We start from the raw sequence: 12,328 nt of genomic DNA, 5'->3' as shown, positions 1-12,328 counted from the left end.
GGGCTGGGCTGGGCTGGGCTGCGCTGGGCTGGGCTGGGCTGGAGCGAGCGCCCGTCAAGCTTTGCTAGGATGCCTGGGAATTCGTCTGAGCTTCGACCGCTAACACGGCTGCTGGGCACAGCGGGCAAGGCGCCGCAGGGGGCGATCCGGCTACTTCACTGCACCACTGCAGTCTCTCACCTACGATCGTCTTGGCCAGCTCATGCTGGAGAAGTGAATTAGTGCTGCTTGTCAATCAGGCCTGGTCAGCTGACCGCTAGCACTGAGGACACTCAACTGCATACAGCGGACGAGCGCAACCAATCTCCGTCACCACGCTTGCAGGGCCTGCCCCTCAATGACACCTGGCTGTTCACCGGCAGCGACTATGCCGCCGCCGCGCGCGACACCCTCGACGCCCTGGCGCTGGCGGGCGGCCCCACGTCTCGCGCCCTGCAAGGGCTCGGGCGCCTAGTGCAGGTGGGCGCTTGAACACCCCACCTGGTTTGCTGTTTGGGTGTCAATGCAAGGTGGTGTGGTGCGATGCCTTGAGGACTGGCATTGGCCGACCTCGCATCGCAGTTTTGTTGGTACCGGGCAGAGGGCCACGTTGCCCCTGCACTTTATGCCAAGGGTGTTCCAACCGTGCTGGGCTCCAGCACTCGAGTGGACACGAAACGGCCTGAACTCTGAATCCTAGGGCGATGCCACCTCTTCAGCGAGCCGATCCGGTGCATCCCACTGTACCCGCCCTACCCGCGCGACCATCACCCGCTTCTCGGCAGGCGGGCGCAGCCCGTGGCTGCGTGCACCTTCGGGGAAGTTACCCCCACGACCAGTGGCAGGGCTCTAGGATAGAGGGCTTCGTCGTTTCCCTTGGCCAGCTGGCCACGCCGCCGGAGGAAGCTTCCCTCCGCGCCTTGGCGCCCGCGATGGCGCGCGCGGCGCTGCCGCTGGCCGGGGTGGGGGTGCGGTTGGTGGCGCCGTACGCGAAGATGCTGGCAGCGGCTGGCGGAGACGTGGAGGCCGTGAAGGCGCAGGTGGGGGCGTGTGGATGCACGCTGTGGGCGCCCGCCCGCTGCTGACTGCTCTGCCGCCGATTGCCACAGGCAGCGAGGGGCGCTGACTGGTGTGGCGTCGCTCACACCCGTTCGCTTGTGTCTTTTTCCGTATCTTCGAGTTTCAGTGGATGGGGGCGCCGCCCCTATTTCCCATGGCTCGGCTGTCGCTCAGGGAGACCCCTTACTCCCGCCCGTCATCCAGGTCAAGGCTGCCAACGCAGACTGGCTGCCGCAGCCGCGGATGGAGGCGGCCCCCCAGGCGCTGCGGGACGCCGTCGTGGCCGCCCTCGCCGCGTCGGGCGCCCTGCTCGCCCCCGCCGCCGGCGCTGCTGGCGACGAGGCTGCTGGGCCGCTGGGCGTCGAGTGCCCAGGCGGGGGCGGGGGCAAGGGGCCGCAGCTGGTGTACTCGAGGGGCGCCCTCTCACGCTGCGACGCGCCCCGGCTGCGGGCGACGCTCGTGAGCGCGGCGGAGGGCGCCGCCCGCGCCGCCGACGAAGCGCAGGGCAGCGCAGACGCCGGGTTGCTTCGGCAGCTGATCGGGCAGCTGAAGGGGCAGCCAGACGAGGCGGTCGTGGTCGAAGCCAGGGTGGGCTGCAAGGGGCGCATGTTTGCTCAGAGCGCAGCTCGGGATGCCATCGCTTATGCGCGTATGTGTATGTCGGCGGTACGTGTGTTTCAGGTGTTTGTGAAAGTGTGTGAATGTGTGTGCGTGTGTATGTGCGAGTGTTTGATGGCGTGGGTGTAGCACGCATCTAAGCCCTCGCAACAGTCTTCCTAGGTCATTCGGCAGCGCGGCTGTCGTGCAACCCAACCCAACCTAACCGCACCGCCCGTTCCTCGCCACATCCCGCCGCGCAGTCCAAGGCGGCGCGCGCCCTGAGCGGCGGACCGGACGCCGCCTCCTCCCTCCGCTACAAAAAGAAGATGATCCTGTGGACGCCGCCGTCGGCCCAGGCCACACCCGTGCCGCCCGCCGCCCCTGGACCCGCCGCAGACGCAGGCGGCGGCGGCGGCGGCGCGGGCGCAAGCAGCGCTGGCGGCGGCGGCGGCGGCGGCGGCGCGAGCAGCAACGGCGGTGGAGCCGGCGACGGAGATGGCAGCGGCGTGGTGGGCTACTGCATGATGACGTTTGTGATCCGCAACGGCCTCAAGGCGCTGGCCCTGGGGCTGCCCACCTACCTCGCTTACGTGGACAGCCTGGCGCGCAGCTGGCGGCTGACGCGCCACCAGGCGGCGCAGGTGCGCTTACCTGCAGCCGTCGCATTCGATTGCGGCGGCCAAGCCAGGCCGCAGTGTCGAGCCTGTCGGATATTGGGCACATGATGGGCGCAGTGGACGCAGCAGTGAGGCTGGATGGCGGAAGATGCGGCGAGGGCGGAAGCAGCGGCTGTTCTGAGGGGCTCCAATTGAAGCCGGGGTGATCGTGCGGTTAGGAATGAGCCATGTTGCAACTCACCCTATCGCGCGCATGGCGGGGCACATCCTCCTCCTCACCCGCATCGCCTCACCCCCTCACTGCCTCACGTCCCCAATCCCCCCCCCCTGCACCTGTTACCCCATACCGCAGGTCAACATGTTTGCGCGCGCGTGGGCCGATTGGATATCCCGCCGTGGCGGCGCCGTGGCGGTCAGGGACGCCTCATACCTAGACGCCGCGGAGCCGTTTGCGCGCGCTTTCCTGGCATCGGGCTGCTGCATGGGCGCAGGGGTCCAGGAGCGGCCGCCGGGCGCGTTCCAGGTGGGGCGCCCTATGTGTCTGGCGTTGCTCTGCGCGGACCTTGGGAGTGGGGGTGGAGAGACTGGAGAGACTGTCCGTTACGGCCACCCAACGCGCCCAGACGCATGTCTTGGAGCCCCACTTTCCTTTTCTTACCAACTCCACCCTAGGAGTAATTGGTGGACTTATGCATGACTCACACACACGTATGAACACACACATACACGCACCCTCACGCGCACACGCACAGACCATTGTACACATGCCAACCACATGCACACTTGCGTACACGCACATCCTCATGCACCCGCTGGCCACCCCCCGCTCCCCTAGGGCCTCCTAATCCTGGTGGACACGGATGAGTCACTGGTGGGGGCCCTGAAGTCAGCCCTGCACCTGCAGCACGTGCTGGACCCGGGGGGCCTGCCCCCCTACAGCAAGCAGCTGGTCGCGCAGGTGCGGCCGCCGTGAGGGCGTCAGCGGCGGGGCAGCACGCCCTCGTCGTCTTGGCCATGGCTGCTACTGCTGTTCTTTGCCGTGTCCCTATTTGGCGCCCCTTCCCTACTGCAGTCCTCCCCCTTGTCTCGCCCTTGTGAACCGCAGGGCTCCATCTTGTGTCTGCCGCGGGACACGCCACAGCAGAGCGCCGTGCCGCGGGGCCTGATCCCCCTCCTCCAGGCCGCCGCCCGCCACACTTTCGCGGTCGTGCAGCGGCCCCCGCCCCCTGTTTCTAAAGACCCCAGCAACGGCCCCGCTGCCAAGCGCCAGTTCGGGATCCACAAATCCAAGGTTAAGCCGATCGAGAAGGCAATTGAGGCGGCGGTTGGGGCGGCGGCGATGCAGCGGCGGGTGCTGCAGCTGGACGCCCCGGCCGACGCGGCGGAGGTGGCCGCGTGGGCGGGGGGCGGCGCGCCGCTGCCGGAGCCTGACGCGGCGTGCGTCGTCTGCTTTGTCGGCATACCAGGTGAGGAGTGGGGCAGGATGTTTGCAGCAATGAGCCACGCCGATCTCGTGAGCGAAGAGTGCCTCATTCCAGGGTGTGCCGTCCCAACCAGAGTTCCCCCTGCAACTGTCATCCAGTCCTGGCCCCTTTTTTGCAAATGGCGCACCTGTCCTAGCCGTGCACCTGCAGCTTGTACCACCGTTTGCACCCCAAGCAAGCCTCCTATGATCCATTGACCCCAAACCACCACCGGCCGCACAGGCTGTGGCAAGAGTGCGCTGGCTCAGGCCCTAGGAGACACCCTGCCGGGCGTCGAGGGGCCCAGCAGCCTGCAAGTGCTCAACAGCGACCGCCTGAGGCAGAAGGGGCTGCCCAGCAACAGGTGCGGGCCGGGCAGCAGGCGCACTTGGAGGACGTTGGTCCTTGCCGTGCTCGACACGATTCAGCGGATAAAGGTGCATGGCTCGCGGTATCACTGCTGCAGGCGCCACCCCAGGCGCGGCCCTGCGGCACCCTGTTGACCGCGCGGCCGCGTGTTTGACCCGCGTGCAGGTACTGGCACCAGGTGGCGGCGGCCGCGGACAGCTGCGTGGGCGGCGGTAACGTGGCGGTGGTGGTGGCCGACAAGAACCTGGTGCCATACCCCCAAGACAACGTGGGCCGAGCTGCCGCCACCCTGAGGGAGTGCGGTGGGTTCAGTTTGTTTATTGTGTGTATTTCTGCACGCTGAGCGTTTGATTCTGCTCTCACAGCAGCTCGTTCCTGCTGACATGGCGAGGCCTCCAGGTGCACATGCGACTGACGCCACGGCTCTCATCACTGCAACACCGATTCGCGCTCACACCCGGATGTTCGACACAGGCGCCGCAACACTGGCAGTGGTGCCGACCTGCGCCGGCGCCCCCCCCGCGTCCCGCCCCGACGTGCACTGCGGGCTGCCGGAGCTGCCGTTCCCGCTGGAGCTCGTCGCGCTGTGCGCGCTGAGGGCCGTGCTGCGCTCGTCGCACGAGGGCGGGGTCGACGCACGTGCGCACGGGCGTGTGGGAGGGCGGGTCCGGGCTCGATGCCGCCCGCTGGAGCGCAGCCTGGGCAGTTATCGGCCGCGTCACTGAGTGTGGCTGGTGTGCGAGTCCACCATTTGGGGGGCCGCTCCTGACAGCCAATGGATTAAGCAAGCGACCTGCATCCCTGCAGTCGTGACTGGGCCACGCGTCCATGCTCTGCTGGATGGTGCCTCATACCACCAGCATACGCCGACCCGGCGTCTCAGACCCGCAACGCCCCGCCCTGCGCGTCGCCCGCAGAGTCGCCCGCCTGCATGACGGTGGTGGTGCGATTCACCCACTACTACCGCCACATCAGCAGCGAGGACCTGCTTGGGCAGCTGCGGTCGCACTTCAGCGCGGTTGTGGAGCTGCCCGTGATGCAGCTGGGGCCTGGGGAGGATCAGCAGGTGGGTCGTCCATTCACGCATTTCTACATTGCGGAGCGGCCCGGTTGCCGGCATGCCGATGGCGGCTTGCAGGCGCATGCCTCGGCGTTCGCAGCAGCGCCCAACGGCTGTGCGCACAAGATTTAGTCATGGCACGGACCTGTCAGACAGCAGAGAACGCCATCCATTGCCCCACTCGGACCCCAGCCTGAACCCCACCAGACGCCTTTGTCCGCCATTCCCACCCAGATCACACCACCTCGATCCACCGCTTTTGAAACATCATGCCTCTCCCATGCCCAGGTCCCCCTGGAAGTGCTGCAGCACCTGGCCCACGGCCTGGTCTCCCTAAACCAGCAGGAGAACCCGCCCCTACCACCAGAGTGGGAGGAGCGCGCGCGGCAGCTGCTGACATCAGAGCCCGTGCGGTCCCGCGTGCTGGCGCTGCAGCGGCCGCTGGAGGACTGCGCGGGGGACCTCGCCGCGGCGGTGCGGGGTGTGCTGCTGCAGCAAGCAGACTGCGGCGGGGGCGGCGCCGGCGGCGCGTGTCTGCGGACAGAGGCGTCGCTGCCGAGCGCACTCGCGCACCTGTCCACCGCCGGCAGCCAGGCTGGCGCTGCTGTGGCGGCGGTGGTGGCGGGATCGCGACCGATGGACGTCGATGGGGGCTCTGCAGCGGCGGAAGGCGGCGGTGACGTCGCGGCAGCGTCAGACCCCGCCAGAGGCGTCCGCTACATTGCCATCGCGGGCTTCGACCCCGCGCCCCTGTTGGCAGCTTCCCGGCAGGTGCTGCCCCCGGAGGCGCTGGCGTGCCAACAGGCAAAGGCCGGCCTGCAGCTGCACGTCACGCTGTGGCATGCAGAGGACCCAGTGGTGGGGCCGCAGCGGGGCCTGAGGGATGCGCTGCTGGCGGCTGTTGGGTCCGAGGCGGTGTTTGAGGCGGTGTCTATCGACTGCAGCGCTGGCGTCACGGCGGCGCAGGTGTGCGCGGGGCTTCGAACGGGGCAGCAAAGCGGATGGTTTGGCACGGAGAATCCCTCAAAGAGGAAGTGCACACAGTTCCTCACATGTGTGCCTTTCAAAAGGCCCTCGAGTCGTGCAGACCGGGGTCCACTGGCCAGCAGTGCGTTGTCAGAACCTTGGCACACGTTCGCTGTGGTTGCCATGCACTCACACCCACGCACACACAAACACACACACCAAGCCACTCTACCTCACTGCTCACAGGTGCGTCTGCTGTCCGGCCCCGAGGGTGCCGACACAAAGGCCTACCTCCACGTAACGCTCGCCGTGGCACCGGGCAGCAGGCCCAAGGACGCAGCCTCTCTGCCAAGGCTTGTGGCCGAGGGGTCCGCTTTGCGAGTGGCACTGGCCGAGCCGCTTCAGATGGTTGGGCAGGTGCTGGCGTTCTCTTAGGGTAGCAAGGCGTGGCTGGGGATGCGGTAGGCAGGAAGCGTAGAGCCCGGTGCATGGGGGATGAGGTAATACGATTCGCGCGCACCAGGGCATGCTGCAAGTTTGCAAGCTTTTCAAGGAAAGCCCAAGATAGCTTCTTGAGCAGGCTTGTGGCGCTGAACGCTCCTTTTTGCCCTTTGTGAACCTGTACAGACAAAGCTTTCTTCCCACTTTCGTCAAAATTCAAGGTGATTGCCATTGTTTGGTCAAGCTGTTCCAGCTCGACACATTGTTTTGCGCACCACAGCATGTGCTGTAAGAAACGCAGCAATTTCATCACGGAATGGTTGTTGCCAGGGTGACTATGCAGAGGCACTGATCAGGCTCGGGCCGCGGGGCAATCCAGGCCTTTTACAACCGGTTGCAGGGGCAAAGGGGGGTAGGGTGGGCCTGCCACTTGGCTTGTGCCCGAGTAGTCCAGCAGATTGCAACAGGTTCAAATGCCTTGACAACGGCAGCGCCGCTGCACAGGTCACAGCAGGCGGTTGGGATTGGGGGAAACGTGGCCGCTTCAAGGACTTCCCTCCAGCCCAAGCAGCGGGACCAGTGGTGCAAAAACCTTGTGGATCCAGACAGAGAACAGGAACAGCACGGTCTGTTGAGGTGTGGGTGCATTGCATACTGGACCGGCTGCTTGAATACCTGGTGCGCATAGGCCATGGGCATGGATCCATGCAATGAATGACAGGCGCACAGGTGCGCAGGCTCCGCACAGCGATTGCAAACAGGTGTTTACTTGGGATGATGCAGTATTAGCCAAAAGCCACCAGCAATGATCGGTGCAGCTCAATTTTGAGGTTTGACTGAAAGGCACCTTAGACAGGGGATGCTCGCACACGTGACAGTCCCTGTGTCACAGTGAAGGCCTAAAATGGGCTGGGGTGGCGCCTCGCCTCTTCCATGCACAGCTTCAGCCATGGCGCCGACTCATCTGCTCATGGACTGGGGGCGTACGGGCTGCCATCACCCGGGTCCCATAAGTGTGCTGGCTGGCACTGTGGTGGCGGGAGGCCGCTGCCCCTGGGGCGCCACCTGGCGGTGCCTGCACAGCCGCGCTCGACGACATGAGGTCCGTGATGGCGTCATGGTGCTGGTCCACGGCAAAGGTCCTTACGGCGTGACGGTTGTCCGCGCCTCCACTGAGGGCTTTGTGGAGCTGCCGGGGTGCCGCCGGGGACTGCTCATCAGCGCAGGCGCCGCCATCCGCCTGGACGCCTTCTGTCCAAAAGCTGCATGCCGCCGCGCCTGGTGGCTGGTGCCGCGGGGCGCCTGTGGAATGGCTCGTTCTCAGCACCCAGGCGTTCCCCTGCCCAGACTTGCTGCAGACGATGTCGCTGCCCAGCCGCCGGAGGCTTGGCAGCTCTGGCGCTGCGTCGGTTGAGCTGCTGTCATGCGACGCGCCCGATGGCAAGCAGGCATGTGCAGGCGTGCAGTGCGGCGGAGCGGGTCCCAATCTTGTGGGTGATGAGGGACACGACGCACTGTGCGGGGCGGGGGGCCGGGTGTGGCTCTCCTCCTCGATGAGCTGTTCAATCTGCCACTGACGCAGGCTAGCCAGGGCGCCGTCTGCGGCTGTGGATGTGGATGTGGAGCGCAGGCGGCGGCCGGCGTTCGTCAACGAAATGCTTATGTCTCTTGGGTCATACACACAAGAGCAAGTTCCGTGGAAGATGTGGAGACAGGCCAAGACAGGCCTCGTATTCACCTGGGTGCGTGGACGTTCTGGACGTTGGACCCAGCTGCTGCTGCTGCTGCTGCTGCTGCTGCTGCTGCTGCTGCTGCTGCTGCTGCTGCTGCTGCTGCTGCTGCTGCTGCTGCTGCTGCTGCTGCTGCTGCTGTGGCACTGCTGGTGGCAGCTGCTTTGATCTTGAGTGAAATGAAGTCATGGGATTCGACAGCCGGCTGTGACAATGCTTGTTGATTGAAGGTGGGCAGGATGTGCTGGCAGCGCCACCATCGTACTCTGGATTGGCGGGCGATGCGACCCTGGTGGGAGCCTCCAGCAGCGCCTTCTGCAGATGCCACTGCTCTAAGGGCGTCAGGCTGGGCGCCACGGGCTGCCACGGATTCGCAAGGGCCCTGGGGTCCCGGGTGAACTACCTGGCGCTGCGCAGCATCCCACACTGCATCATACGCAAGCTGGGTGGAGTGCCGTGCCGCGTCACGTTCCCAGCTGTGAAGGTATGGACCACACTGCTCCTGTAAGGTGTATCGTAATGGCGGGTCAGGCGCAATGCGTTGGGTTTTGCACATGTCAGCGTCTTGCTCAGTGCAGTAGTTGAGTAGGCGAGTATACCGTACGTAGGACTTTGGCACGCCTGGCACAGTTGAGAATGCTGCCAAGACGGCCTGCATGCGTATGCAGGCCGTGCTCACTTCAAGGTACCAATGTATTGTGTTCAGGACACGGATAGCCCGTCTACCCCCGTAAGACGCATAAGCGCGCAAAGCTGCCATACCTCGGAAAGTGCCGTAGCTCGACTCGAGCTGTGCAGCTCGGAGCTGCACAGAATATTTAGTATGACGTCGACACTATGAGTTTGTGTTTGAGACCTTTAAGTGGATCGAAGACATTAATTTGGAGGTGTGACACATTGGGTCCTCTGTGTCCAGGGAACCCAGCCGGCGGTTGGCTCGGCAGCTGCCAAGTTCTGACGAGGCGAGGCTGCCGTTCAATGCTGCAGCCCTGCCAGTGCCCTAGATGCGGCGCTATCGACACTTCAAACCGATGCAGTAGTAATATCCCACATTTTCTCGGCAAGATGGATGGCAGCTGACAGTCCGTCAGCAGGCTGCTGTGCGTCTGGTCCAGCACAACTTGCAAATAAAGCGCCAGAGATGGGGGGTGTTGATCGGCCAGACGTTCAGCAACGGCTAGGGCAGTCAATGCATAGCGTACGCAAATCCACAGAAGATAGGAACGATGCTCTACCTGGGACCAAGCAAGCACTAGGCAACAGTCGCACGGTTTATTGGCATCCGGCACTACGACAAAGGATCGCACTAACCCCGCGCTAAGAGGCGTTGGCCTGACACTAGTGTTAGTGCGGCGTTAGCGCGAGGTTAGTGCGTGGCCACGCGCTAGTGCACACTTAGCGCCTCCCCAGGATCGCACTTAGTGTCTGGCCCCGCACTAAGGGTCCAACTAGTGCCATGCCACGGGGTAAGGCCAGCAACGTACTGCTCAACAGCCTGTTACAAGTGAAAAGAAAGCTAGGGCGTCCAGTCTCCGTCGCAGGCAGCGCCCCCTGCGTTGTGCCAAGTCGGCGTGGTTGACGCCGCAAGGACGCGCGCTCGCTGCACCCAAGCTAGCAACGCCAGTGCCGCCGCCGCTGCTGCCGCCGCACAGAGACGCCGCCGCGCCGCGCGTGTCGTCAGAACAGCAGTCCCACCGTCGGCGATCTTGTAGGTTTGATTTATCTGGCGTGGGCGGCGATCAGATCACAGGATCAAATATTGCGTAGTGGGAATGTGCTGAAGCATGTGCGCCCATAGCAGTACCAGATTCAGCAACGCATCCCCTTCCAGCAGACTGGCGTGCACGTGCACCCTGTCGGTGCCCGTGCATGTAATGCATACGGGATGTCCAGCGCGGCAACGGATGCAGCGCCGAGGCGTGCAAAGGGGCGTGAGTGGGCTCATGCATCAGACGGCGCACCCACCAGACTCGGAGTGCCCACAGTAGCGGCGGCTAGAGCTTGTCTTGCCCTGATGGAGAGCACCGCCCCACACGCTGCAGCCGCCGCCGGCAGGTTCTGGTTGAGAGCGCTTTGCAGCGCCTGGAGACAGATGCCTTGCGCGTGCAGCAGGCGGTGGAAGCTGGGCTCTCGATCAATCGCCTAAACAAGCATATGAGCTTAGGCCTTCGCAACTGAAAGGTGCGATGGCGGAGGAACGGCGCCCTGAACAAGTAGGTTGGAACGCGGCTCTAGTGATCCGCGTGTAAGCTGATGAATGTTGTGCTGTGGCGAAACGAAACGATATGCTTTGCAATTATGATGATGCCAGGATTGTTGCAAAGCTGTTTGCACGTTTGCAGCATCCAGGGCGGTGATCTGGGGTGACCTGCAGTACACCACTTCCGCCGGGCAATGCTTTGTGAATTTATCCCAATAACATCGATGAGCTATAGTAAAATAATAAGCAAAGGCGGCCTACGGTACTCCCGCCTATTGTCATCTATGCCTGCTGCATGCATATGGCTGCACCTTGTTTGCAACCAGTGTTTGCAACAGCGAGGAACGCTGGCATTGGCGCAATGCTATTATTTTGAACATATGCTGCTCAACAGTGAAGGTTTGCGCTACATGGTCATGGCAGGTGTCATCGCCAGCAGCAGCGTGTGCGACCTGTGTGCGGCACACAGCACTGGGGGGTATGCCATATGCAAACACAGCAAGTAACAGCACTCGGGCAGAGGCGGGGCCGCGCCCGCACTAAGGGCACTTAATGTCCCACAGAAGCACTTAGTGCCGCTTAGTGCCCACTAGTGCGGCACCAACGCCGCTTAGTGCGGGGTTAGTGGGATCCGTTGTCGTAGTGGATCCCTGCAAGGCCCATTTGCCGCCACCGAGCACTAGCAGCAGGCGCCTGCAGCGCCAGGCAAAGATCACAAATACTTAAGTTTATCCTTAGACTTGGGTGGCCTGCCATAGTGGACAACGAGGAGCCCGCGTCACGGCCGGCAGCTGAATTCGTAGGCACTGGCGGTCTTGGCAAGCGCCCGAGGGGCGCTGGAGGTCCAGTCCCAGTGATTCTGCACATATCAGACCCACCCCGCAAACCATCAAAACAATCACTAAATTATCTCAATAACCACATTTGACGCACAAAACAGCACAGCACATAAGAGTCTGCGAGCGCTGAGTTCTTCCACGGGCTGAATCTGGGCCAGCTGCCACCATGGCGTCCTTACTGCACAGCGTCGCCGACAAGACGGCTCAGATGATCAGTTATGAGCATGCCTGGCGTGGCCTGCTGCCCGTAGAGTGGGTCCTTGTGACCGCATTCGCGTGTCTGGATGCGCAGCTTTTGGGCAAATACACGCGCTCCGCCTTTTCGAGCCCTCAGAAAAGGCACTATGGAGCGCTCAAGCTTGCTGCCCATTACGCGGCTGGAATGGCCGCCATGACAGCCGGCCTGTCCGCCATCCTGCTGCACCAAGTGTGGTGCTGGGGCAAGGGGCGGGTGGGGGGTGTGGGGAGGGGCTGCAGGTGCCTGCATGGGGCTGCACCGTTGCAAGTGCTCTGGAGCGCTCTGTGAGTGCATGCGCTTGCCCTGCAGCTGCGAGGCTTAAACGAACGTGCTGGCTGAACGGCGGGCATGTAATCGCTGCTCTCCAGAGCGAGATGGTTACAATACAATCCGGTCGCATCCACCTACAGAGCAACCCAGCAACAAGGTTTGTGCTGCTACTGTATGCACTCACAGCGCCTGCGTCTCCACTCCACCCACCCGCTGCACCTGCAGGTGCTGCCCGGCTCGGTGCTGGCGCTTGCCGCGGCTCGGGTGGCCTCGGCCGCGGGGCTGTTGTGCAGCTTGGGCGCGATCTTCATGGCGCGGTACACCCAGGGCCACGAGGGCTTTGTGATGACCGGCTACATTGTGTGAGCGCTGCTGCGCGCAAACGTGCCTGCCTCACCTGCAGGCGCACGTTTGCGTTCAGGGGGGAGCGAGCGAGCAAACCGGTTCGCGCAGTCGCACCTGGATCACACCATGCATGCACGCACACACCCACACAC

The 12,328-nt window shown here is 63.7% G+C and overlaps 2 protein-coding genes across 2 annotated transcripts; both read left to right on the top strand.

Moving 5' to 3' along the window:
* Positions 1-974: 974 nt before the first annotated feature.
* MNEG_8782 (hypothetical protein) lies at positions 975-6,548 on the top strand (the record flags this gene model as incomplete). Its single annotated transcript, XM_014042747.1, has 12 exons — positions 975-1,019; positions 1,213-1,626; positions 1,899-2,279; positions 2,608-2,778; positions 3,091-3,213; positions 3,361-3,721; positions 3,962-4,082; positions 4,253-4,389; positions 4,562-4,726; positions 5,005-5,153; positions 5,436-6,113; positions 6,360-6,548. 12 exons carry the CDS (start codon positions 975-977, stop codon positions 6,546-6,548), a joined length of 2,934 nt encoding a protein of 977 aa, XP_013898201.1.
* A 5,157-nt stretch (positions 6,549-11,705) lies between these two features.
* Positions 11,706-12,197, top strand: MNEG_8781 (hypothetical protein; the record flags this gene model as incomplete). Its single annotated transcript, XM_014042746.1, has 2 exons — positions 11,706-11,774; positions 12,057-12,197. The coding sequence occupies 2 exons, from the start codon at positions 11,706-11,708 to the stop codon at positions 12,195-12,197; spliced, it is 210 nt and encodes a 69-aa protein (XP_013898200.1).
* Between the last annotated feature and the right edge of the window lie 131 nt (positions 12,198-12,328).

The sequence above is a fragment of the Monoraphidium neglectum genome (genome assembly GCF_000611645.1).
Source record: "Monoraphidium neglectum strain SAG 48.87 unplaced genomic scaffold scaffold01709, whole genome shotgun sequence".
In the NCBI taxonomy this organism is placed as follows: Eukaryota; Viridiplantae; Chlorophyta; class Chlorophyceae; order Sphaeropleales; family Selenastraceae; genus Monoraphidium; species Monoraphidium neglectum.
This window is presented reverse-complemented; position numbering and strand designations above follow the sequence as displayed.